Below are 25,609 nucleotides of genomic sequence, written 5' to 3'. Positions count from 1 at the left end.
GGCGCCTGGCCGGTGCTCAGCAGTGCCACGGAACGGTTTCTGTACGGCTCTGATTGTGCTGTCCCTCTCCCTTTTCTTTTTGCGTTGCGCCGGATCTTCCGGTCACTCTTTGCCAAAGGCCGTGGCGCCCGTTTGTGGCCCCCAGCCTGGGGCTTCCCCAGGAGCAGGACTGCGGCCCCCGGCTGCGCCCGCCTGCAGCGTCGCGCCCCAGGCTCGTCGCGCCTTACCCGTGCTCAGCTCTGGGACTGCGCCGGGGCTGCTGCCGCCTCGTGCCCTGGCTCTCCTCTGCGCGCGGACGCAGCCGGGCCGAGCGGGAGCGGGAGCTGCGTTGTTGGAGACGGCCCCAGCGCGTGCCGGAGCCCCAGCCTGGAGCGCCGCAGACCTGCGCGTCGTCGGTGCGGCGCTTTGCCAGGAGCGTAGGCTCCGTGCTCAGATGGACGCTGCGATCCCGAGCTCTGGCCATGAACAGTTCTGCAGGCAGCAAACAAGCGGTGAGCAGTTCTAGCTTCGTTGTGAGTGTTGGGAAGCGTCGTGCCAGCTCCTCAGCTCTCATCTTGCCCTTATTTAAAGACATTATGTGACTTTAATGAGTTGTACTTTTTTCTTTTCCCTGCTGAGTACTTCTTATCCCTAGAAAATCAATGTTCCCATTGGTGAGTGTTTGCCAGGCTTTTCATAACTTTTTCCATAACGTGAGATCAGTGACAGCCCAGTGCCAGACGGTGGTCTCAGAGCCTGCTCTGGGTGGGGGAAGGTTCTGGTAGCGCATTGGCACTGGCAGGTGTCGCTCTGTACGTCCGTGGCAGTGGTTTCGCAGCTCCCTCATCACCTTTGGCTCTTACTCCCCGGGCTTTGTGCAGGGAGGAAGGTGAGGAGAGGCGACCCGGGACGCCTGAATGGCTCCAAGCGCTGGTACAAAACCCCTCTCTCGCGTTGTGTTGCTGACAGCAACGCTTCATTTGTTCCTCGGGAGCCGGCGCTGCGACGCTGAGCGATTCGCCGCTGCGGACGCTCACGCACCAAGAACGGAGCCTTAGCGCGTGGCAGGGCTCCTCCGCGTGTTTGCGTTGTGTCCTTGGAGCGTTTGCGTTAACGGGGGCGACGCCAGAGGCCGCGGTGAGTCCCACTGCTGAGAAATGCTGTGAAAATACGAAGTTACAGGGAGAAGTTTGTGGGTCGTCACAGAATCACAGAATCACAGAATAGTAGGGGTTGGCAGGGACCTCTGTGGGTCATCTAGTCCAACCCTCCTGCCGAAGCAGGGTCACCTACAGCAGGCTGCACAGGACCGTCGGTGGTTCTCGATGGAGGGAAGAGACCCCCGAAAGCGCCGTACCCGCTGCTCAGGCCAGCTCCGCCCGCGTGCCTGCCCGGAGAGGGACGAGGAGCCCCGGGACGGGAATCGGCTCCCTGGAGTCTGCGCAGCAAAGCGCCGCGGGTCGTTAAGGGGATCCAGCGCTAATCGGAGGCTGCCGGTCGGTTCGCAGGTAGGTCGGACGTTCTGTGAACGCGATCGCCTCCGTAGGCGTCCGGCCCTTGGGAAGGAGCCGGCTTCCGCGGGGCTGAGCGCGACCCTCCCGCCCCGACAGAGCCCGAATCCGAAACTGGGGCGGGGGGGTCGCCGCGGTCGGTAGCAAACTTGGGAACGTTGCGAAAGGTCTCGGGGGAGCTGCTGAGGAGTCGGTTTGGTTCCATCAGCTGCAGGCTGCATTTCTGTGGGCCTGGGGCTGGAACGCGCTCGGCGGGAGAGGTCAGTGCCTGGGTTCCCTGGGAGTGGTCAGTGCCTGGGTGCGGTGGGAGAGGTCAGTGCCTGGGTTCCCTGGGAGTGGTCAGTGCCTGGGTTCCCTGGGAGTGGTCAGTGCCTGGGTTCCCTGGGAGTGTGTTTTCCATGTTCTCCAGGAGGGCAGGGAGAACTTTGCTGGTGTCACTGCCCGCCACGGTAAACGCTCGTAAGTTGGGGTGCAGAGAGAGCCGTGGGGATGTGCAGCGAGGCGCTCGGAACTCGGGCTGGGTCCGCCTGGTGAGTTTTGTGATGAGGCACAAGGCGCAGACAGAAGTGCTAAAAGCGAACGCTGGGGACATCGGTCGCGGGCTGCCTTGCTGCGGCGCCGCGAGAGACGCTGTCCGGCCCGACGAGGTGGGTGGTCCTCGCAAGCCGGGTGCAGTGCACGAGAGCTGTGCCGTGGGTGGTGAGAGCAGGGGAGGGAAAATGGGGAATCCCCGGTCTGGAGGGCAGGAGGAGCTGTGCTCGTGGTCTTTACACCAAGGTGTTTCGATATCGTTGTCTAAATTTTTGATGTTTTTATATTTTCATTGGTTCCTCCTCCCCAGATATCAAACCTACGAGTGGAGTTTGCAGGTGGCGTGGAACTGAGAGGCATGTTGTCAAGCCAGTGAAGGTTTGGGGACGGGAGCTGCTGTCCCCAGTGCGATGGCCCCGGCGTGGCGCGGGCACGCGGCGTTCGTCCTCCCAGAGCACAGCGGCTTCTCAGCGCGGGGATGCGCGCGGCCCTGCCCCGTTGGCTGCCGTCTCGCTTCAGCCCTCCTGCCGGTGCTGGAGGTGGGTTAACGGGACGCTCGGGACCAGACCCCTAAAAAGGTGGTGGCCACAAGTGCTGCTGTTGCAAACGGGTGAGAAGAGGTGTTCTTGAGGACTTTGGCAGCGCGGCTGGGCAGCTGCCGGGTCACGGAGCAGCGCCTGCAGCCTGCCAGGGGACGGCACGATGGAGGCCGCCTGGCCAGGAGCCTTCCAGCAGGGAGGAACTTCTAAATTAAGGAAAGAGGCGCAAACAGAAAACGAGTTCATCAGATGAAGTGCGGGGAGAGAGGCACGGGTGGGTGCTCTGCCCCGCGCAGAGCGTGAGCGCGGTCCGCCCGGCGCGGTGTGACGACGCGCAGTGCCCAGCACGGGGCTCTGAGGGACGTCCTTGCTGCTGCGGGTGGTGGGGCCGTGCCGGGGGCCACAGGGTGAGCTGGGGGCCGCGGTGCTCTGCGGGGTGAGAACAGCCCCCTTGCCCTGGAGGCTGGAAGCCGGTAGCGGGGCAGGGGGCAGGCGGGGCAGCTGCACACCCGGGCTCCCCCAGAACCTGCTCTTCCCGAGACAGCTCAAGCTGCCCCGAGGTCTCCTTCATCAGCGGGTCCATTCCGTCGCGCTGCCCCGGCGCGTCCCGGCTGCGCTGGGGACGGAGCGCAGGGCGCTGCGGGGCCGTCCGGGAGGGGACGAGCTCAGGAGTGTGGCACCCGGCTGCGCGACGAGATGCTGGCTGAGTCGTGGCTCTGCAGCCGCGTCCCTGGTCATCTGCTGCCTTTCCCTGCCGAGCGGCTGGAGCGGGAGCGTTGCAGGGTGACCTGGCGGCTGCTTTAACGACAGGGTGAGTCGCGATGCTCTGCGGTGCCGGGATTCCTTCCGTTGCCTGTTGGTGTGCGTGTTTGGGTGGGCAGAGAGGAAAGGAGATCCTGGAGAAACGACGGTAGCCAGCGCGGGGGTGAGGAGAGGTAGGTAAACTGCTCTGCCCCGGCGCGCCGCGGTGCTGCCGGTGTCCTGGCGAGGAGAGCCGAGATCCTCAGAGGCTGACGAGCTGATTTGGTAAATTGCTGTTTTGTAGTTATGAGTTTAAATTCTTAAGAAGGACTAGGAAGAAAAGCTCAGGAAAATAGGAAAGCAGCGCCCTTTCTTTGCCCGATGCCAATTTAACTCAGCGGTCTCTGACCCCTGGCTCCCGCGGTGTAACGTCAGCGAACGAGGGCTTCGCGTCTCGCCCGCCGTCGCAGGCGGGGCTCAGCGAGCTGCGGGTCCTGGCGTGCCGCGCCCTGCGCAGGGACCGTGACGCCGGCACCTGTGCGGTGGAGAGCGCCGCGGCCGCCATCCCTCCCTGCTCCGACGGTGCCGGCAAGGTGGGACGGGCCCGCGGAGGGTTCGCTTCTGACCGGGGTTCGGCCTGCCGAGCGGTGCCACGGGCTGCACCCATCCTGCCCGCGCCGTCCCGGCAGCAAGCGGCCGTCCGGCAGTCCCGCCTGCCCCCGCCGTGGCTGCTGGTGGGTGACAGCTTCCCCCTGGCAGACGTCAGCTCCGGCGCTCGAGGGACGGCTGACAAAAAGCAGCAGCAAGGCCGGCCCACGCCAGTCTCCGAGCTGGAAAAGCCCTGCGAGGCAGCGCGGCCGGCGTCCTGGCCAGCAGGAGATCGCTGCTGAAAGGGCGTTCGGGGAGTTTTTTGGTACAGTTCAGTCATAACAGACTCAAGGAACTGGGTTTCCCCCGTTTCCCCCAGGCTGTTCTCGCCCTCCCCCAGAGCTGGCGGCTGCACAGCCCAAGTTGAAGCGCCCCAAAGCCTGCGGTCACGTTTCCAGGCCACTGGCTGGCTGCCGGGCGAGCAAAACCCCTTCCCTTCCCGCTGTCGGCGCGGGGTGTTTGGCGCGGAGGCTCTGGGCTGTGCCTCCAGCCCACCGGCCCCTCTCGCACGCCAGCGGTTACGGCCGCAGCCACGCGTCGGAACACGCGCTGCCCCGGCGTCTGCGTGTCTGCCGGCTCCCTCCTGCTCACATCTGGACTGCGGCCGGTGCCGTGGCTCCGGCTCTGGGCTCCCCAGTTCAAGAAAGATGAGGAGCTGCTGGAGAGAGCCCAGCGAGGGCTGCGAGGATGAGGAGGGGACTGGAGCATCTCTCCTACGAGGAGAGGCTGAGGGAGCTGGGCTTGTTCAGCCTGGAGAAGAGAAGGCTGAGAGGGGACCTTCGAAATGCCTCTAAATATCTGCAGGGTGGGGGTCAGGAGGACGGGGCCAGACTCTTTCCAGTGGTGCCCAGTGACAGGACAAGGGGCAACGGGCACAAACTGAAGCCGAGGAAGCTCCAGCTGAACCCGAGGAAGAACTTCTTCCCTCTGAGGGTGCCGGAGCCCTGGCCCAGGCTGCCCAGGGAGGCTGTGGAGTCTCCTTCTCTGGAGATATTCCAGCCCCGCCTGGCCGCGGTGCTGTGCAGCCTGCTCTGGGTGACCCTGCTTGGGCAGGGGGCTGGGCTGGGGGACACACAGAGGGCCCTGCCAGCCCCTGCCGTGCTGGGATGCTGGGATTCCCTGTGCACTCATTTGTTTCTTGTTTCCAGCCGGAGCCTGGACAGTGGAATCCCCTTAGAAGGCGAGACCGAGCTGGGAGCTGCGTTCGCCTGGGGAGCACCGGGCGCTTCTCAGCCGTTTGCCCGCAGAGCCTCTCCGTGGGGACAAAATGTGAATTTCCCGCGAATCTCCCCGTACCGAAGAGGAGCCTTGGCTCCGAGGCGCAGCGAGGGCCGGGTTCGGTGCTGCTCTGTCCCGGGCCACGCTCTGTGCCGGGGGACTGGGGGGAGCCGGAGCGGGCCCTGCCCTTCCCACCCCCTCGCTCCTCTGCCCGCTGCCCCTCCAGACCTCGGGAACGGCGCTGGCACAGCCGGGAGAAGTCGCGCTGTCTCCGGCGTTGTCACCGGCGCAGAAAGCGCCGGTTGGTGGCACGCCGGGTGTGCGCCCAGAGTGCTGCAAAGGGGCAAGGGGCAGAGGGACGGCGCCTGGGCGTGCGGCTGCGTCAGCCTTCGGAGGGATTCCCGGCTGGAAGACCTGTGTCCTGGTTTGTGGTTGGAGATCAGGCCGGGTTCTTCGTTTATTTGGGTGGAGAATGAGGACGTGGGTTTGGGTTTTCCAGCTGCGTTCCTTGCCCTCGCCTGTGACTGATCCCCCGGAGAAGGCTCCCTTCAGGGCGACCTCTCCCCGTTTCCCTGTGCGCGGCAGCATCGCCTCCGGCCGCCTGACGTCCCCTCTGCTCGCGGAACCTGACCGGAACGTCTGGGCCTTCTGAGCAGCACCAGGGCTGAAGAACCGCCGCCTCCCTCTGCTCACGCCAGCTGCGGCCCCCGTGCTGCGGCGACGGCCTCCCGGAGCCGCCCGGGGGTTTCTGCCTCGCCGCAGCCCCGGAGCAGAGCCTGCCTCGCTGCGTCGCGGCCAGGCGCTCCGTCGTCGGCCTCGCCGCCAGAGGAGCGGAGCCGTGCTGGGTTCGAGGGTTTCCGTGATGTGACGGCGCAGATGCGTGGGTGGCGGCGGAAGGGTTGGTTTCTGCTTTTTGGGTTTTACCAATAATGAGGGATTTAGTGGGTTTTCCCTTTTTTACGCATCGCAGGTGTTTGAGACGGGCAGGATCCGCCCGCAGAGGCTCGTTGCTGCTCTTGGCGAACAGAGGGCCAGGGAAGGCTCGGATTTATCCGTGTGAGCGGCGGCTCAGAGGACGCACCCCCCAGGCCGTTGCTGCCCGTGGGTCCTTCCAGGTGTGTTCTGCTACGGGGGGACGTGTCCCGCCGGGATTAGGGAGAGAGCTCGGCCAGTGACCTCGGCGGAACCGAAACGCCGATGCTGACCTCGCAGCCGCCATCGGAGGAGCATCTCCGCACCCGGCACAGAGCTGGGAGCCTGCGGCTTCACCGTGGGCGACGGCGTCGACCTTTCGCTGGTGCGATGGGTGAGGAGCGGGGATGGGCGCTGGGCGCAAGGCCTGGTCTCTAACGTAAAACTGGCAGGTTAGGAGTGGGAGAAGGAGCCTGGGGACGGGCAGGAACGCTGCAGTGCGCAGCCAGCCTGTGCTCCGCGTCTCGGGGCAGCTCCTCCTCGGGGCAGAGGAGCTGGGTGGAGCGATGGAGGGAGCTGGAAAGGAGCTGGCGAGGTTTGCGATGGAGGGAAGCGGCGAGCTGGGGCGGCGAGCGCCTCTGGGCATGGGGCCCTGCTGCCTCTCGTCGTGGTCGTGGTCTGGGGAGGTGGCCAAGGAGCAGCTCCCTGGTGCCGGGCACGTCTGGGCTCCCCAGTTCAAGCAAGACGAGGAGGTACTGGAGAGAGTCCAGCGGAGGGGTACGAGGATGAGGAGGGCACTGGAGCATCTCTCCTACGAGGAGAGGCTGAGGGAGCTGGGCTTGTTCAGCCTGAAGAAGAGAAGGCTGAGAGGGGACCTTAGAAATGCCTCTAAATATCTGCAGGGTGGGTGTCAGGAGGATGGGGCCAGACTCTGTTCAGTGGTGCCCAGCGACAGGACAAGGGGCAATGGGCACAAACTGGAGCAGAGGAAGCTCCAGCTGAACCCGAGGAAGAACTTCTTCCCTCTGAGGGTGACGGAGCCCTGGCCCAGGCTGCCCAGGGAGGCTGTGGAGTCTCCTTCTCTGGAGATATTCCAGCCCCGCCTGGCCGCGGTGCTGTGCAGCCTGCTCTGGGTGACCCTGCTTGGGCAGGGGTTGGGCTGGGTGACCCACAGAGGGCCCTGCCAGCCCCTGCCATGCTGGGATGCTGGGATTCTGTCCCACCCCACCGCGGTGTCCTCCTGAGCCCCACGGGCAGCGGTGCTGGTGAGCGGGACCTGCCCGAAGCATGGGGCATGGGTGCTGCTGACCCTGGGGGCTGCCCACCCGCGGGTTTTGCCCTCCCGACCCTGCGGGCCCCCAACAGCTCCGGGTTCAGCCCGTGCCTCTGGGGTCTCTCTGGCTCGCTCGTCGCGCCGGTGTCGGGACACCAGCCCAGAACAGCTCCTTCCCGAGACGCGTCAGCCGCGGCTGGTGGCAAACCCGCGGCCAGAATCCCTGGGGCCGGGTGTCCCCTCGAGGGGGGCAGAGCCCCGAGGTGCTGCAAGCGGGGCAGGGCCGGCAGCGCGTGTCCTCGCCCACCCCGGCACCCTGCACTGCGCGCGCGGGCCCCGCTGCTCAGCACCTCCCCGTGACGTCCTGGGTCCGGGTGGGTTTCCATGCCGGGCTGTGCTGGGGGGCACCGGAGCGGGTCCCTGCGGGGCTCTGCGGGGCGAGGGGCACTGCCAGCCCCACGGATGGGGGGCTCGGTGTCCCCCCCAGGGTGGGTTGTTGCCGCATGCCTCATCCTGCATCCCACCCCCCCCGGCTGGCAGAGCAGGGGGTTCCCAGGGGAGCAGCGCTCCGGGGGCCGGGGGACGCTGGGTGACGCGGGGCCTCTCCCCGCAGCGCCGGGGCCGAGGGGGCTGGCGGCAGCGCTGGCGCGGTGTCCCCACCGACGCGCCTCGGTCCTCAGCCTCCGTCCTCCCGGCTCGGGGCTGGGGACCGCGGGGGCACGTGTGGCCCCGGAGCAGCTCGGAGACGTCAGAGCATCGGCGCCGTCCAGTCCAGGCGCGCGTGGACTGGGCTGGACTGGGAGAGCCGTCTCGTGGCTGCGGTGCTGAGCCGGCCGGCGGTGCTGAGCGCGGTCCGGTTGGGCCAAGGAGCCCGGCAGCGCCGAGCTGTGCCAGGCCGGCCCCAGCTGGGCATCACCCGGCTGCGAAGTGACAGAACGCAGAGCGCGGTGAGATGCTGGGAAGAAATTCCTCACCCTGAGGGTGCTGAGGCCCCGGCCCGGGCTGCCCAGAGCAGCTGTGGCTGCTCCCTCCCCGGCGGGGTTCAAGGCCAGGCTGGACGGGGCTGGGAGCACCCTGGGCTGGGGAAGGGGTCCCTGCCCATGGCGGGGGGGCTGGAACCAGATGACCTTCAAGGTCCCTCCCAACCCGTGCTGTCATTCTGTGATTCACAGCATCCCAGCACGGCAGGGGCTGGCAGGGCCCTCTGTGGGTCCCCCAGCCCAGCCCCCTGCCCAAGCAGGGTCACCCAGAGCAGGCTGCACAGCACCGCGGCCAGGGGGGCTGGAATATCTCCAGAGAAGGAGACTCCACAGCCTCCCTGGGCAGCCTGGGCCAGGGCTCTGTCACCCTCAGAGGGAAGAAGTTCTTCCTCGGGTTCAGCTGGAGCTTCCTCTGCTCCAGTTTGTGCCCGTTGCCCCTTGTCCTGTCGCTGGGCACCACTGGAAAGAGTCTGGCCCCGTCCTCCTGACCCCCACCCTGCAGATATTTAGAGGCATTTCTAAGGTCCCCTCTCAGCCTTCTCTTCTCCAGGCTGAACAAGCCCAGCTCCCTCAGCCTCTCCTCGGAGGAGAGATGCTCCCGTCCCCTCCTCATCCTCGCAGCCCTGTGCTGGGCTCCAGGGTGCTTCACCCTGTGGGTCCCTCTGGGAGCTGGGGACCCGTCCCCGAGTCCCCGTCTGCCCGGCGCTGCTCACCCCGCGGCAGAGCCCCGGGTGTCAGGGGAGGGGACCGGGACCTGCCCCGTGTCCCTGCCGTGGGACGGGTCCCGTGCGGGGGGCAGGGATGGGGCAGTGTCCTTGCGGCGGGGGGAGGGGAGTGGCCGGTGTCCCCGTGTCGTGCAGGGCCCCGAACCGGGCAGCGGGAGGGAGCTGGGGGGCACTGGTCCTGCGCCGCTGTCCCCGTGCAGCGGGACCCCCCCAGGCGTGAAGGCCAGGAGGGTCCCAGCCCGTGGGGCCAGGCCAGGGCGGGGCGCGGGGCGCGGGGAGGACACCGGGGGGGACCGGGGACCCGAGCACCCTCACGGACGCGTCCCCAGCGCCGCCCTTCCCGCCCCGGCGCCGGAGGAAGGCAGAACCCCCCCCCCATTTCCAACTCTTTATTGTAAATCAGTTCTGCGACGTTGCGGGAGCCTTCCCGGGGCTGGGCGAGGAGCACGCGGCGGCGGCTCCGGCAGTGGCGATGGCGGCTCCCCGGCGCGTGCAAAGCGGGAGCGGGCGACGCGGCGCGGGCGCTCGAGGCGGGGGCGGCGGAGCCCCCACCCCGGCACCCCCGGCCCCATCCCGGCTGCGGGCGGTGGCGCGGGGCGAGGCGGGGGGCGGGGGGCGGGGGGCTGGCGGGCGGGGGGCTCCCCGCTGCCCCGCTGCGCTGGCCCCCGCCGCGTGCCGGGACGGGGCCGGGGGCTCGGCCGGGCGGGGGGCTCGGCGGGCGGCTTTGCCCCCTCGGCTCTGGAAGCACTGGGCGACCCCTGCCCGGGCACCGCGGCACCGCTCGGCCGTACAGCGTTAAAATCGTTAAGAAAAAACCCCAAATTTAGAGAGATATGAATGTCCCCAAAGCCAGTGGCAGCGGTGGCTTCTGGCTCTGAGTCAAGGGCGTCCCCTCGCCGCAGGGACCACCCCGGCGCCGTGGCCGTGACACCGACAGCGATGGGGGGGGTCATCCAGAGCCCCCCGTGCCCGCGGTGGCCCCAGGGCCCCGTGTCCCCCACCCCGTCACCGATCATCACGCCAGGAGCCGCCACCAGCACCAAGCCTGGGGGGTCCGGCCGCCCCCTGCCCTGCTGTCACCTCCCAGCACCCTGCCACCGCGCTGTTGCAAAACACGGGGGGCCACCGCGTGCCCCGGCCCCTGGCCGGTCTGGGGGACACCCTGCGTCACCCCCACCTCCGTGGCAAAGGGGAGGGAGGAGATGGAGGGGACCACCCCCCCGTGGGGTGGGTGGCCCTGTGGAGCCACCCTGTGCAGTGTGACACGTGCCGTGGGGACAGGGTGACACAACCCCCCACCCGCTGTGGGGACGGGGTGACACGGGCCACCCCCCCACCCCGAGACAGCCGGCCCCCAGGGTGGGCCCTGCTGTCACCTTCCCCCTGCCCAGTGCCACCAGTTTGGGGGTCACCTGCCTGAGCTGGGGATGGGGGAGCAGCCCCTGGCACAGCGAGAGCCTGGCACCCATGGGTGCCCGTCCCCACTGCTGGGGACATCGGGGGGGGCAGCCATGAATGGCGGCGGGGGGGGCATGACCCACCCTGGGGACTGCGGAGCCTCTTTGGGGGGGGGTCTGTTACATCTTGGGGTGCAGACCTGGCCCCCAGGGAGCCCCACCCCAGACCCAGCATCTGGGGGGACACACACAGCCCCCAGGCTCTGCACTGGGTCGGGGGGGGGCGTTTCTGGCCTTGTACTGGGCTATACTGGCCTTGTACTGGGCTATACTGGCCTGCCATTGGGGGAACCCGGCCCCAGAGCTGGAAGATGCGGCTGGGGGGGCTGGGGGGGTCCCCGCTCGCCCCCGCGGGTACATTCATCCTGGGGCCGGGGGTCCCGTACATTCGTGGCAGTGTGGTGGGGGTCGGGGGGGGGGGGTCCCGGGTGCCCCCCTGCGCTCCTCCTCGGCAGCAGCGCCCCGTTTAATTGCTGTTAATGAGGCGCTGGGGGGGGGGGGGGAGCAGAGCAGCTCTGCTCAGGCCCCCCCGGACCTGCAACACAGAAGTGGGGGGGGGCGTTTAGTGCAGGGCTGTGACACGGGGGGGGGGGGGACACACGGGGGGACACTGAGCCGAAAAGAGCCAGCGCGGGGGAGGGGGGGGGGCTGGCAGCCCCCCCATCCCCCCCAACCACCGTCTCTTTCCCGCTGGGGGGGGCACAGAGATGGAGACAGCACGGCCGGACAGACAGCGACAGGACAGACGGGCTCCCACGCCGTCGGGCTGCCGGGGGGGACGGGACGGGGACATGGGGGGGGGCGGTCACACTCCCTGCTGCGCCGGGTCGTACCTTCCTCGGCGGATGTTCCTGGGGCGGCGGGGGGCAGAGGAGAGGAGCGTTAGTGCCACCCCCTGTGTCCCCGCTGTGTCACCGTCAGCCCCTGTGTCACCCTGTCACCCCCCCGCGTCCCCCTGTCACCCCGTGTCCCCGCTGTGTCCCCCTGTCACCCCCCCGTGTCCCTGCTGTGTCACCCGGTCACCCTGCAGCGTCCCCTCTGTGTCACCCTGTCACCCCCCGTGTCCCCCTGTCACCCCCCCGTGTCCCTGCTGTGTCACCCGGTCACCCCGCAGCGTCCCCTCTGTGTCACCCTGTCACCCCCCGTGTCCCCCTGTCACCCCACAGTGTCCCCGCTGTGTCACCCGGTCACCCCGCAGCGTCCCTGCTCCCGATGGGGCCCAGCACAGGACATGGGGGACACCCACACAGCCCCCCCCCATGCGTGGGGACATGGCCAGGAGCGAGCAAGGGGTGGGGGGACAGTGAGCCCCCCCATTGGGTGTGCAGGCAGGGGCTGGGGACAAGGGACAAGGCAGGGACAAGGGACAAGGGGCCCTGCCCTCCGCAGCTCCCAGGCGGCCGCACCGCAGGGGATGCCCAGTCTGGGGGGGGGGGGGCACACACTGGCGGTGCCCCCACCCGGGGCCTGGCCCTGGCGTGGTGACGGTGTGCGGGGGGGCCGTGGCCGTGACGGTGACAGCAGCGGAGGGGACAAAGCCACGCGGCCGCTGCTTACTTAAATCCCCAGCCTGTCCCCCCCAGGACGATGGCAGCCACCAGCACGGCCCCCGCGATGGAGCCGATGATGATGTTGGTGCCGCTGGGACCTGTGACAGAGGGGACAGGGGGGAGGGGACAGGGACACACGTCAGCTGGGGGGGACACACAGCCCCAGGGCCACCCCAGCGCTGTGGGGACCTTGGGGGGGGGACACGACCCAGCTGAGCGCTGGCACCGGGGGGGGGGGGGGGATGGTGAGACGGGACCCCGGGGGTGCCTGGGGACCGAGCGGGGCAGCCCAGCGCGTGGGGACGGGGGCGGCGGGGACACGGGGAGCCCCCCGCCCCCCGCCCCGCGCACGGACCCTTGTACCGCTCCGTCTCCCCCGTCGGCCGCGGCTCGGGGACGGGGTCGTAGACGCTGCAGTCCTTCCCCGTCCACTCCGCCCGGCAGATGCACTTCCCCTCGTTGCTGCAGACCTGCGGGCGCCCAGCGTCACCCCCCGCCACGCCGCGACCCCCTGTCCCCCCCTGCGCCCCCGCCGCGTCCCCGCGCCCCTCACCCCGTGGTCGAAGCAGCTGCCGGGGCAGGCGCTGAAGTTGAAGGCGGTGGCGGGGAGGCAGCGGCGGGCAAGGCAGAGCATGCCGGGCCCGCAGGGCGTCCCGTCCTCCACGAAGCTCAGCTCCGCGCCGTCCGCCAGCCGCACGTGGCCCCCCCTGCGCCGGGACGGCGGCAGCGGGTGACGCCGCGGCCCCCGGCACCCCGACGCGGGGGACGTCGCCGCGGGGCACCCACCTGCAGTCCACGTAGCGGTTCTGGTGGAAGAAGGTGGTGGCAGCGATCTCGCCGCTGAGCTCGCCCAGCCGCGGCGCGCCCGAGATGTTGGCGCAGAGGAGGAAGCCGCAGAGGACGTCCCTGCAAGGCAGGCGTGGCATCGCCGCGGTGGCATGGCCATGGTGGCATCACCGCGGTGGCATCACCATGGTGGCATCACCACGGTGGCATGGCCACGGTGGCATCACCACAGTGGCATCGCCGCAGTGGCATCGCCATGGTGGCATGGCCATGGTGGCATCACCACGGTGGCATCGCCACGGTGGCATGGCCATGGTGGCATCACCGCAGTGGCATCGCCATGGTGGCATCACCACGGTGGCATCGCCACGGTGGCATGGCCATGGTGGCATCGCCGCAGTGGCATCGCCACGGTAGCATGGCCATGGTGGCACGGCCACAGTGGTATCGCCATGGTGGGATCACCACAGTGGCATCACCGCAGTGGCATCACCATGGTGGGATCACCACGGTGGCATCGCCGTGGTGGCATCACCGCGGTGGCATCGCCATGGTGGGATCACCACGGTGGCATCGCCACACCAGCATCACCACAGTGGCATCACCATGTGGCATCGCCGCAGTGGCATCACCACAGTGGCATCACCACAGTGACATCACCGTGGTGGCATCACCGTGGTGGCATCGCCACGGTGGCATGGCCATGGTGGGATCACCATGGTGGGATCACCACGGTGGCATCGCCGCGGTGGCATCGCCATGGTGGCATCGCCGCGGCGGCCGCGGGCACCCCGAGGGGACGCGGGGACGGGGCTCACTCACTGCTTGTTGCACTGCAGCCAGCCCCGGCCCTCGCGCCCGCAGCTGCCCCGCTCCGTCCCCTCCACGTTCAGCTTCTCGTAGCAGAAGCGCTCGGCTGAGCCTGGGGGCAGACGGGGGTCACCCGCTGGGCCCCCCCAGCCCGGCGCCCCCAGCCCGGCCCCCCAGCCCGGCAGAGCCCCCGGCGCTCACCCCGGCCCCACAGCGCGTTGCACTGCCGGTCTCTGGTCTTGCAGCGCCCGCCGTAGCAGCGTCCCTGGGAGCGGGGCGAGAGCGCGCGGCTGGGGAGGGGCTTGCACGCGCGCGTGGGTGCGCGGCCGTGGTGGGGCAAGGACAACGCAAAGGGGACCTGCCTGAGCTCCACGGTGACGTGGTGGACCCCAAGGGATGCATCCAACCCTTGGGACGTGCCCAAGTCCCATGAGGACGTGCCTGACCTCCATGGGATGTGCCCAAGCCCCACAGACACATGGTAAACCCCAAGGGATGCATCCAACCCTTGGGACATCCCTGAGCTCCATGGGATGTGCCCGAACCCCACGGGGACGTGGTGGACCCCAAGGGATGCGTGCAACCCTGGGGACATGCCTGTGTCCCATGAGGATGTGTCCGAGCCCCACGGAGGAGCCCAACAGATGAGCACAACCCTTGGGATGTGCCCAAGCCCCATGAGGATGTGGTGGACCCCAAGGGATGTGTCCAACCCTTGGGACGTGCCCAAGCCCCATGAGGACATGCCTGACCTCCACAGGATGTGCCTGAGCCCCATGGGGACGTGGTGGACCCCAAGCAATGCATCCAACCCTTGGGACATGCCCAAGTCCCATGAGGATGTGGTGGACCTCAAGGGATGCGTCCAACCCTTGGGATATCCCCGAGCTCCATGGGATGTGCCCGAACCCCACGGGGACGTGGTGGACCCCAAGGGATGCATCCAACCCTGGGGAGGTGCCCGAGTCCCATGAGGATGTGCCCGAGCCCCACGGGGGGGCTGAAGGGATGAGCCCAACCCTTGGAATGTGCCCAAGCCCCACAAGGCTGTGGTGGACCCCAAGGGATGTGTCCAACCCTTGGGACGTGCCCGAACTCCATGGGGATGTGGTGAACCCCAAGGGACATGTCCAACCCTTGGGACGTGCCTGAGCCCCATGAGGATGTGGTGGAGCCCAAGGGATGTGTCCAACCCTTGGGACGTGCCTGAGCCCCATGAGGATGTGGTGGAGCCCAAGGGATGTGTCCAACCCTTGGGACATGCCTGAGCCCCATGAGGACGTGCCCGAGCTCCACGGGATGTGCCCGAGGCCCATGGGGATGTGGTGGACCCCAAAGGACGTGTCCAACCCTTGCGATGTGCCCGTGCCCCGTGGGGACATGCCCGAGTTCCACAGGGACATGGTGGACCCCAAAGGATGTTTCCAACCCTTGGGACATGCCCAAGCCCCATGAGGATGTGCCCGAGCCCCCCGGGGATGTGGTGGACCCCAAGGGATGTGTCTGACCCTTGGGATGTGCCCGAGCCCCCCGGGGATGTCCCACCGCGCCGGGCTGGCCTCACCTGCTCGTTTTCGCAGAAGTAGCCGTCCAGCTTGTGGAGGTTGGGGGGACACTGGAGGAGACACGGGTGATGCCGCATGGCCCCGCAACGTGTCCCCGCCGTGTGTCCCCCCCCCGGCCCGGCTCACCTGGCTGGAGTCGCCGGTGCAGCTCTCGGGGATGTCGCACTCGTTCACGGCCTCCCGGCAGGACACGCCGCGCGGCTCGTACTGCGCCGCGGGGACGTCACCGCGTCAGCGCCCGCGGCACGGGGACGCCGGCGCCTCGCCGGACCCCCGCCCCCCGCCCCCGCACCTTGCAGGCCCTGCAGCAGAGCCCGTCGCTGCACATGGCGTCGTGGGTCAGCGTGCACTTCTTGCAGCAGTTGCCCCCGCTCCTGGCGCACTCCTGGGGGACGGCGCCCGCGTCAGCCCCGCGTCAGCCCCGCGGCCGCCCCGGCGCAGCGCGCGCCCCGCTCACCGCCAGCGAGCCGCAGTCGCACTCCTCGCCCGCCTCCACGAAGCCGTTGCCGCACTCCGGAGGGTCCAGGAGCTGCCGGGACCGAGCGGGGGGAGGGGGGAAGCGAGAGGTTGTGGGGGGGGGTCCCCAAGGCGGGTGCGGCCGCGAGCCCCCCGAAAAGGGCATCGCGTCCTCGGGGGGACGCCGGGACCCCCAAACCGCTGCCATCAGCCGTGAGGGTTGGGGACGCCGGGTTTGACCCCAGCGCGGTCACCTTGGAGGTGGCAGGGGGTGGGGGAGGCTGCGAGTCCCGAGGGACCCTCGGAGCCATCGCTCCCCCCGCAGCGGGGCCGGGGGGCCGGGGACCCCTCACCTTGAGGGGTTTGTTGAAGAGGCAGCTGCCGCCGCCGTCCTGCAGGAACTGGCTGTACTCGTCCACGCTGCAGCGCGAGAACTTCCGCGGGAGGTAGTACCTGGGGGCGGGGGGCTGCCGTCACCCCCCGGCGTCACCCCGGAACCGGGCAGGACCCCCGGCGACGGGGGACGGGGGCACCCACCCTGTGTCCTCCATGATGCAGCCCAGCCAGGCGTCCGGGCACCGGCAGTCCCCTGCGAGGCGAGGAGAGGGGCTGGGGGGGGTCCCGCCGCCGGCGCGGTGCCACCGCCGCGTGCCCCCCGGTGTCCCCAGCCCGGGGCGGGGGGCTGGCGGCCGGTACCTGCGGCCGCGCGGTGCTGGTTCCACATCATGCCCACGTTCTGCCCCAGCGTCTGCGCCAGCGTCACCGCCATGGCCGCCACGTTGCCGTACTGCGCCGGAGGGACGCGGCGTCACGTGGGGACCCCCGCGCCGTCCCCAGCCCGCTCGCGCGGGGCGGGGGGCTCACCGCACCCACCTCGTTGACGCCGGCCGCGCGGGCGGGCGAGCAGATGCCCCCCACGAAGGCCGCGCCGCTGCGGCTGCTCTGGAAGGTCCGACCCCTGCGAGGAAGAGGAGGGTGGGGACGGGGGCTCCGGGCCGCGGGGAGGGGACGCGGCCGCCGCGCTCACGAGAAGAGGTGGACGGTGTCGCTGCGCGCCGCCGGGCCCTCGCGCCGGGACTTGGCGAACTCGTGGAGGGTCTCCAGGGAGTCCTCGCCCACGCGGATCCGGTCCTCAGCGGCCCACGTCTCCATGGCCACCAGCACGATGCGCGTGTTGAGCTGCTCCTTGTAGATCTGCGGGGACGAGGGGACGGCGCTGGGGACGAGGAACACCCCGCCAAGGGACAACCCGCCGGGCACCAAGGACCAACCCTTGGGGACAAACCCACCGGGAGCTGGGGACAGTGTCCCAAAGCCACCAGGGACCAACCCTTGGGGACAAACCCACCAGGAGCTGGGGACAGCATCTCCAGACCCAAAGCCACCAGGGACCAATCCCTGGGGACAAAGCCACCGGGCGCCACAGACAAACCTCCCCCAGGGCCAAACCAACTGGGTGTTGGGGACCAAAACCCTGGGGACAAACCCACCAGCAGCCAGGGACCAGCTCCTGGGGACAAACCCACCGGTGCTGGGGACCTGTCCCCTGGGGTCCAAACCCACCGGGGACAAACCCCAGAGGACAACTGCCCAGGGACAGACCCGTCGGGCACTGGGCATCAACCTGCCCCTGCCAGGGACAAACCCACCCATGCTGGGGACAACCCCACCAGGGACAGTCCCACCATGAACTGGAGACAACCCAACCAGGGACCAACCTCCTGGAGACAACCCCACCTGTACTGGGGACAACCCCACCAGGGACAGTCCCACCATGAACTGGAGACAACCCCACCAGGAACCGACCTCCTGGAGACAACCCCACCCATGCTGGGGACAACCCCACCAGGGATAAACCCACCAGGAACCAACCTCCTGGAGACAACTCCACCTGTGCTGGGGACACCCCCCCTGGGGACAAACCCCCCCAGACACAGACCCCCGGGGACGGCCCCCCCCCCCCGGCACCCAAAGCCCCTCACCATGTCGGCCAGGTTGACCACGGACTTGGCGAAGTTGCTGGTGAGCACCACGGACCTGCGGAGCTGCAAGAACTGGGGGGGCAGCGGGGGTTGGGGTGGGGGGGGCCACCCTGACCCCGCGCCGGCCCCCCCACCCCGGGCCCCCTGCCCTTACCAGCTGGTGGTCGTTGACCACCGCCAGCTCGATGTACTTGGTCTCGCTGTGCACCGTGTGCTGGGCGCGGCGGACCTGCGGCGGGAGCGCGCGGCTGAGCCGAGGGGCTTCGGCCCCCCGGGCCCCCCGCGCCCGAGCAGCGCCCGTGCCACAGCCACCCAACCGGGGCCACCCGTCCTTGTCCCCCGCCCCGCGCCGCCCCGGGTCCCCGCCAACCTGCCGCCGTCGCCGCAGCCTCGGTGACCCGCCGGCGAGGCGCTGGCCCGGCGCGGGGAGGAGGCAGCCTGCAGGGAAGGGACGGAGCTGGCGGGGCGCGGGGACACCGGGGCCACCGCCGGCGGGGCCACCGCCGCGCACGCTCACCCGCTCGGGCGCAGCTGGGCACGCGCTGGACGACGTGCGGTCGCAGGCCCTGCCGTGGGGACACGGTGCCGTGGATGTGGCGGTGCGCGGGGCGGGGGGACGGACACGCTGCCAAGCTCCCGTGTCCCCAGGGCTGTCCCCCCCGCTGCAGCCAGACCCGCGACGCCGCAGGGGGGAAACTGAGGCAGGCACGCGGCGCGTCCCGGCGCTGCGCTCACCTGCGCGTGCTGGCCGCCCGCCCGCGGCTCGATCAGGTAGGTGGCTCGGCCGTCCGAGAAGACCCCGCTGCGGGGAGAGGCGGGGGGTGGCGGGGCGCAGAGGGGCGCAGCCCCCCGGCCCCCCGCCCGTGCGGCGCGGGGGTACTCACCGCAGGCCGTGGCAGCTGGAGAGCGCGGCGAAGGAGCGCGGCCGCCCGCGGACCCGGCCCTGGTAGTAGCAGTGCTCCCCCGCGCCCTGCGCAGCGGGGACGGCGGCTGAGCCCCGCGCCCGGCCCGGCCCCGCCGGCACCGAGGGGCTGGGGGCTCCGCCCTCGGGAGCTGGCACGGCGCGGCACGGCGCAGTGCGGCAGTGGTATGGCACGGCATGGTGCGGTGTGGCATGGCGTTGGCATGGCATTGGTATGGGGTTGGCATGGCGTTGGTATGAGGTTGGTATGGCGTTGGCATGGCACTGGCATGGCCTTGGTATGGTGTTGGCATGGTGTTGGCATGGGACTGGCATGGGACTGGCATGGCATTGGCATGGCATTGGCATGGCGTTGGCATGGGGTTGGTATGGGGTTGGTATGGCGTAGGCATGGTGTTGGTGTGGCATTGGTATGGCCTTGGTATGGCGTTGGCATGGTGTTGGCATGGCATTGGCATGGCGTTGGCATGGCATTGGTATGGCCTTGGCATGGTGTTGGTGTGGCATTGGCATTGTCACCGCACGGCACCACACGGCACGGCACAGCACCATGCGGCGCGGCGCGCGGCTCACCGTGCTGCGGCTGCCGTTGGTGCCCGCGCCGACGTGCCGCTCGACGTAGCGCGATGCCAGGAGGTGGCTGGGGGAGCAGGCGGCGGGTGAGGGGCCGCGGCGGTGGGGAGGAAGAGGAGGAAGAGGAGGAGGAGGGCGACAGCAGCGGCCGCAGACCCTCGTCGTGCGCCCAGCACCGCCGTGCAGCGGCATCGGGACCCCCTGCTCTGGGAGGGCGCTGGCACCCCCGGCCCCTCCCCCCTGCACCCCCTGGTACCAGAGCTGGGACGGCTCCGCGCAGCCCCCCCACCCCCAGGGACCCCCGACTTCCCCACCCCCACCCTCCTCCTGGGGTCTCCCACAGCCGGTGCCCCCAGCCCCACAGTGAGTGCCCCCAGCCCCACGGCCGGTGCCCCCAGCCCCACGGTGAGTGCCCCCAGCCCCACGGCCGGTGCCCCCAGCCCCACAGTGGGTGCCCCCAGCCCCACAGCCGGTGCCCCCAGCCCCACGGTGAGTGCCCCCAGCCCCACGGCCGGTGCCCCCAGCCCCACAGTGAGTGTCCCCTGCCTGCTCACTGGTTCAGCTGGAGGTCGAGGGTGAAGGCCGAGCCGAAGGCGCGCACCACGAAGCTCACCTGCGCCAGGTGCAGCCCCTGCCAGAGCGCCGCAGCCGCCAGCCCCCCCGCGCCGGCCCCCCCAGAGAAAAGTAAAAATTAATAAAAAAAAAAACCCAACAACCCCCAACCCGAATACGCAGCCCCCGAGGGCGCCCTTCTGTTTGCACCCCCCCCCAAATCCCCCCGGAAGGGAAACGCTGGGGTTTTGCCCCCACAGCCGCCCCCCGGGGTGGGGGCTGCCGGCGCGTGGCCCCGCGGAGGCCCGGCCATGGCGGTGCCGCCGTCCCACCCGCGCCCGCCGCTCCTGACCCAGTTCCTGCCGGCCGCAGCGCCCGCCGCGCTCTGCGGCGCCCGCCCGAGACCCGGCCAGCTCGCCGCGCGGGTGGGGGGCCCTCAGCACCCGCCTGTCCCCTCGGGGGGTCCCGACCCCGCGCCGGGACCCCGCTCGGGACGGCGACGCGGGGACGAGGACCCGTCTGCCGCCGCGCAGCCATGCGGGGACGGGGACGGCGCGGGCCATGGTCCGGCGGCGCGGCCGGGAGCGGGTCCCCGGGGCTCTGCCACGGCCGGGTCCCAGCCCCGGACCCCCGGGACCCCCCGCCGCTCCGTCTCCCCGCGCCGCCCGGGCTTCGCACCTCCCTGCGCTCCCGCCAGCGCCGCCGCCCCGGCCTCGCCCGGCGGTGTCACTCGACGCCGGGTCCCCGTCACCTTGGTGGTGGCGGCAGCTCCGTATTTCGCCTTTCATCCGGCGCGGACGCGGGGATCGATGGGCGCCGGGGCCCGCAGCCACCCCCTCCCTGCGCCGCCCCCCCGGAACCGGGCCACCGCGGGGCGAAGGTCACCGGGCGGCGGGGGGCACCGAGCCCAGGCGGGGGGCAACGGCCGCGGGCTGGGGGTCAGCAGCGCGTGGGGCGTGCGGGGCTGCTCCCGCGGGGCCCCGATCTGTTCCGCCCGGCACCGCAGCCAGCGGCCCACTGCTGCGGGGGCCCTGCCCCACGGCCTGCCCCACGGCCTGACCCCTGCCCCACGGCCCAATCCCTGCCCCACTGCCTGATCCCTGCCCCACGGCCCAATCCCTGCCCCACAGCCCGATCCCTGCCCCACTGCCCGATCCCTGCCCCACTGCCCGCTGCCCGCCCGCTCCCATCCCATCCCTCCCCCCGCTGGCACCCAGATCTGTCGGGATCCCACAGCCGGCACCAGTCCCCGGGGGTCCGGACGCCGGTGGCCACGCGGGTGTCGGGGCGCGGCCGGGTCGGCGACGGCGGCCGCCTGGGGACCTGCCCACCCGCCCGGGGACCCCGAAAGCGAGCGGGTCGGGGGGGTCGTGGTTCACTTACGGGGCCTCCTCCTCCTGCTCCTCCTCCTCGGGGCTCAGTCCTGACCCGGGTGTCCAGCTGGTGCCTCTGCACCTCCCCGCCCCCGCTCTGCCCCAGCAGCCTGCTGGGCCGGGTCAGCTGCGAGACCCCCGCCCCGGCGAGCCCCCGCCAGCCGGCCTGCGCCGCCGGACCTGGGGACGGGAGCCATGGCGGTGGCCTGGGGGGGCGGGGGGCACGGGGGGGCCGGGGGTGACCCCAGGGCAGCTCTGCGTCCCGGAGGGGACACCCAGGGGACGTGGGGGGGGGACACCCAGGGGACCAGGGGGTGGGTGCGGGGACACGACCCGCGGTGGGACAGCTGGGGGACGTGGGGGGGACCCCGGGGTATGGTGGGGTGTCCGGGGAGGGGGGGACACAGCCGGAAAGCGCGGGCGGGGGGTGCCCAGGGGACGTGGGGGGCCGGTGCGGGGACAGCGCGGGGACGGGGAGCTGAGGGGGCCTCGGGGCTGCGGCGCGGCCCGGGGGGGGCACCCAGGGGACGGGGGGGCGGTGGAGGGATGGGGGGGGGGGAAGCGATGTGTCCCGGGGTGGGGGGGGGAGCGATTCGTCCGGGGGGGACACCCGGGGGGGGGGGGGGGGACGGACACCCAGGGCCGCCATTGCACCTGCAGCAAGGGGAGGGGGGGCCCGGGCACAGCGGCAGTCCCGGAGGGGACACCCAGGGGACGGGGGGGGGGGACACCGAGGGGACAGCGGCGCCAGCGCGGGGACTCCCCGGGGCCCGATCCCGAGGGGCCGCTGCGGGGACAGGGACACGGGGGGCGGGGGGGGGGGGAGGGACAGGCCGGGGGCTGCGGGGCGGGGGGGGGGGGGGGGGGGGCGTGCGGGGCTGCGGGGCGGGGGGGGGGGGGGGGGGGGGGGCGTGCGGGCCCGGCCCCTCCCGGGGCGCTGCGGAAAAATGTCTCGGTGCGGGGAAAAGCCCGCAGCGGCGGGGCCGGGGCCGGGAGCGGGGCCGGGAGCGGGGCCGGGGGGGGGGGCCATGGCGGGGGGGGGCCGGTCCGTACCTGCCGGGGCGCCGAGCGCCAGCAGCGCGGCCAGCAGCCAGCCCCGCAGCCGCCTCATGGCTCCCGCATCGCCCCGCCGAGCCCGCCCGGCCCGCGCCCCCCCCGCCCCCGCCCCGGGCCCGGCCCGGAGCGCCGGCCCCGCCTCCCCGCACGCGCGCGCGGCCCCGCGCCCCCCCCCCCGCCCCCCGCCCCCCGCCACCGGCAGCGGCACCGGCAGCGCGCGCCCCGCCCCGCCCCGCCCCGGGACCGCCCCCCCCCGCGCGCGCCCCGGCTGCCGCAGCCGCGCTGGCTCCACCGCGGCACTGCAGCACCGGGACCCCCGGGACCCCCCCCGGGACCCCCGGGACCGGACCCCCCGGGACCCCCCCCCGAGACCCCTCCTGGGCCGGACCCCCCGGGACCCCTCCTGGGCCGGACCCCCCGGGACCCCCGGGACCGGAGCCCCCCCAGCGCCGGGACCGGAGCCGAGATCGGGCCCCGCCAGCCCCCACCGGGCTCCCCCCACTGGTACCAGACCCCCAACCGGTACAGGACCCCCCACCCACCAGTACCCACCAGTACCAGACCTCCCCATCCACACCCCACCACCCCAACCAGTACGGGACACCCCCACACCAGTGCTGTCACAGAATCCCAGCACGGCAGGGGCTGGCAGGGACCTCTGGGGTCCCCCAGCCCAGCCCCCTGCCCAAGCAGGGTCACCCAGAGCAGGCTGCACAGCACCGCGGCCAGGCGGGGCTGGAATATCTCCAGAGAAGGAGACTCCACAGCCTCCCTGGGCAGCCTGGGCCAGGGCTCCGGCACCCTCAGAGGGAAGAAGTTCTTCCTCGGGTTCAGCTGGAGCTTCCTCTGCTTCAGTTTGTGCCCGTTGCCCCTTGTCCTGTCACTGGGCACCACTGGAAAGAGTCTGGCCCCGTCCTCCTGACCCCCACCCTGCAGATATTTAGAGGCATTTCGAAGGTCCCCTCTCAGCCTTCTCTTCTCCAGGCTGAACAAGCCCAGCTCCCTCAGCCTCTCCTCGGAGGAGAGATGCTCCCGTCCCCTCCTCATCCTCGCAGCCCTGCACTGGACTCTCTCCAGTAGCTCCTCATCCTTCTTGAACTGGGGAGCCCAGCACTGGACACAGCACTGCAGATGGGGCCTCACCAGGGCAGTGTAGAGGGGAAGGAGAACCTCCCTCGCCCTGCTGCCCACACTCCTCCTCACAAGCCCAGCTCCCTCAGCCTCTCCTCGTAGGGGAGATGCTCCAGTGCCCTCCTCATCCTCGCAGCCCTGCACTGGACTCTCTCCAGTAGCTCCTCATCCTTCTTGAACTGGGGAGCCCAGCACTGGACCCAGCACTGCAGATGGGGCCTCACCAGGGCAGAGCAGAGGGGGAGGAGAACCTCCCTGACCTGCTGCCCACACTCCTCCTCATGCACCCCAGGATCCCATTGGCCTTCTTGGCACCCAGGGCACGCTGCTGGCTCATGGTCACCCTGTCGTCCCCCAGCACTCCCAGTCCCTCTCCGCAGAGCTGCTCTCCAGCAGCTCAGCCCCAGCCTGTACTGGTGCCTGGGGTTGTTCCTCCCCAGGGGCAGGACCCTGCCCTTGCCCTGGTTGAACCTCACCAGGTTCCTCTGCCCAGCTCTCCAGCCTGGCCAGGTCTTGCTGGATGGCAGCACAGCCTGCCGGTGTGTCCACCACTCCTCCCAGTTTGGTGTCAGCAGGAGACTTGCTGAGGGTACACTCTAACTCTTCATCCAGGTCGTTGATGAAGAAGTTGAACCAGACTGGGCCCAGTACTGACCCCAGGGGACACCACCGGTTCCCGGCCTCCAACCAGACTCAGCGCCGCTGATGTCCCCCCTGAGCTCTGCCCTTCAGCCAGTTCCCACCCCACCTCACTGCCCACTCCTCCAGCCCACCCTGCCCGAGCTTCCCCAGGAGGATGTGATGGGAGACAGCACCCGAAGCCTCGCTGGAGACAAGGCAGACAGCTGTTCCCCCCAGCCAGTACGGGCCCCCCACCCACCAGTACCCGCCCCAGCCGGGACCGGAGCCCCCCTAGCACACACTGAGCCCCCCCCACCCCCCAGCTGGGACCCGACCCCCAGCTGCTGGGGAGCCCCTAACTGGTCCCCAGTCCCTAACTGGTCCCCAGCCGGCACCAGACCCCCCCAGACAGCACTGGAGCTCCCAGTACCAGGACCCCCAGCCAGTACGGGGCCCCCCAGCTGGCTCCCAGTCCCCAACTGGTCCCAGTCCCCCCCTGGCTGCGGGACCCCAGCTCCGGACGGAGCCAGCACCACTGGGGGGATGCTGGGGGGGGGGGGGGGGGCAGCACCCACGGGGCTGGGGGAGGGGGCTCCGTCCCGGACCGTCACGGAGGGGTGGGCGGGGGGGGGTGCTGTCACGCGGGGGTGCCCGGTGTCCCCCCCCCCTCCTGGGGATGGCACCCGGGGGGGGCCCCCAGCTCGCCCCAGAGGCCGCCCGCCCGGGAAGGCTCCCGAGCCCCCCCGGGAAGGCCAAGCCGGGGGTCCTGACCCCCCCCCCCCCCTTTGCTTCCCTCGTCCCCCCCCGGGACAGCTCACCCCACCCTCGAGCCTTCGCCACCCACCCGGTGCCACCCCCCAGCCCAACGCCCCCCCCCCCGCAGCGGGCTGCAGCCCCCCCCCCGGGCAGCCAGCACCAGGGGTCCCCCCCATCTCCCGGGTCCCCCTCCATCTCCCGGGGCACCCCCCCATCTCCCGGGGTCCCCCCCCCATCTCCCGGGGCACCCAACTCCCGGAGTCCCCCCCATCTGCCGGGACCACCGACCACGGCGAGCTGTGGCCACGGCCCCCCCGCCGCCCGCGGGGACCCCCACCCGGCTCGGCCGCGGGCCAGGACACCCTGCCGGGTGCCGGGCCCGGGGCTCTGCCTCCCGCAGACCCAGGACACCAGGACGTGGGCCCGCGGGTGCACCGAGCCCCGTCCCCCCCCTTGATAACCGTGAGCGATGTCACGGGGGGGGGCGTCGAGTCCGAGTCAGGTCCGAAAGCAACCGAAACTCCGGGGGAAGATCGGTGGGGACGAAGGTGCAACGGGGTTAAAGGGAAAACGCCGGAAATCTTCATCTTGTCCTGGTCAGATGGAAGAGACCAGAAAACATCTGGACGGCCGCAGGTTACACGGAACGGGCACAAATGCGCGTGCAGAGGTCGAGGGGCTGGGGAGAACGCCTTGGAGAACCGGGCGCTGCCGCAGCGCCGCGGGAGCCGGGCCCTGGTCCTGCTCCTCGGCCCTCGCCGTGCCCCCGGCCGCGGCCTCGCTCAGAGACAGCCGAGCGGCGGGCGCTCCCCGAGGGGCGGCTTGTGCTCGTTGCCTGGGACCTGGAGTTGTTTTAAGAGTCCCTGGCGGGGTCCTGGCCCAGCCCGAGCGCTGCTCCCCCCCCAGCCCCACGCTGGGGTGGCTGGGGCTGCTCCTGCACCCCGAGCGCGGGGGTCCGGCTG

At 70.8% G+C, this 25,609-nt stretch overlaps 1 protein-coding gene across 2 annotated transcripts; it reads right to left on the bottom strand.

Moving 5' to 3' along the window:
* Nucleotides 1-11,219: 11,219 nt before the first annotated feature.
* Nucleotides 11,220-22,202, bottom strand: ADAM11 (ADAM metallopeptidase domain 11). 2 transcript variants are annotated; one of them, XM_075443848.1, is made up of 26 exons: nucleotides 22,137-22,202; nucleotides 21,094-21,263; nucleotides 19,713-19,789; nucleotides 19,159-19,225; nucleotides 18,548-18,633; nucleotides 18,399-18,465; nucleotides 18,181-18,229; nucleotides 18,034-18,101; nucleotides 17,818-17,892; nucleotides 17,664-17,735; nucleotides 16,709-16,875; nucleotides 16,555-16,639; nucleotides 16,378-16,468; nucleotides 16,219-16,270; nucleotides 16,035-16,134; nucleotides 15,683-15,754; nucleotides 15,518-15,610; nucleotides 15,352-15,432; nucleotides 15,225-15,275; nucleotides 13,862-13,925; nucleotides 13,673-13,772; nucleotides 12,851-12,970; nucleotides 12,618-12,771; nucleotides 12,420-12,534; nucleotides 12,072-12,162; nucleotides 11,220-11,365 (listed from the first exon to the last, which is right to left on the bottom strand). In XM_075443848.1, exons 1-26 carry the CDS (start codon nucleotides 22,192-22,194, stop codon nucleotides 11,320-11,322), a joined length of 2,271 nt encoding a protein of 756 aa, XP_075299963.1. In that variant the 5' UTR covers nucleotides 22,195-22,202; the 3' UTR covers nucleotides 11,220-11,319. The 2 variants fall into 2 exon arrangements, with proteins under 2 accessions (XP_075299963.1, XP_075299964.1); XM_075443849.1 differs by having other exon boundaries at nucleotides 17,664-17,726.
* Nucleotides 22,203-25,609: the final 3,407 nt, after the last annotated feature.

The sequence above is a fragment of the Opisthocomus hoazin genome, chromosome 26 (genome assembly GCF_030867145.1).
Source record: "Opisthocomus hoazin isolate bOpiHoa1 chromosome 26, bOpiHoa1.hap1, whole genome shotgun sequence".
NCBI lineage: Eukaryota > Metazoa > Chordata > Aves > Opisthocomiformes > Opisthocomidae > Opisthocomus > Opisthocomus hoazin.
Note: the sequence above shows the minus strand (reverse complement) of the source record. Positions and strands in the feature narration are given on the sequence as shown.

What these genes read in the sequence shown, in the direction of transcription:
- ADAM11 (XM_075443848.1), bottom strand. Translation starts at nt 22,194, where the DNA reads ATGAGGCGGCTGCGGGGCTGGCTGCTGGCCGCGCTGCTGGCGCTCGGC. An exon ending in TGGTCAACGACCACCAGCTG is followed by an intron (nt 17,736 to 17,817) that starts GTAAGGGCAGGG and finishes CTGCCCCCCCAG; the next exon opens with TTCTTGCAGCTCCGCAGGTC. An exon ending in GGAGACGGAGCGGTACAAGG is followed by an intron (nt 12,163 to 12,419) that starts GTCCGTGCGCGG and finishes CCTCTGTCACAG; the next exon opens with GTCCCAGCGGCACCAACATC.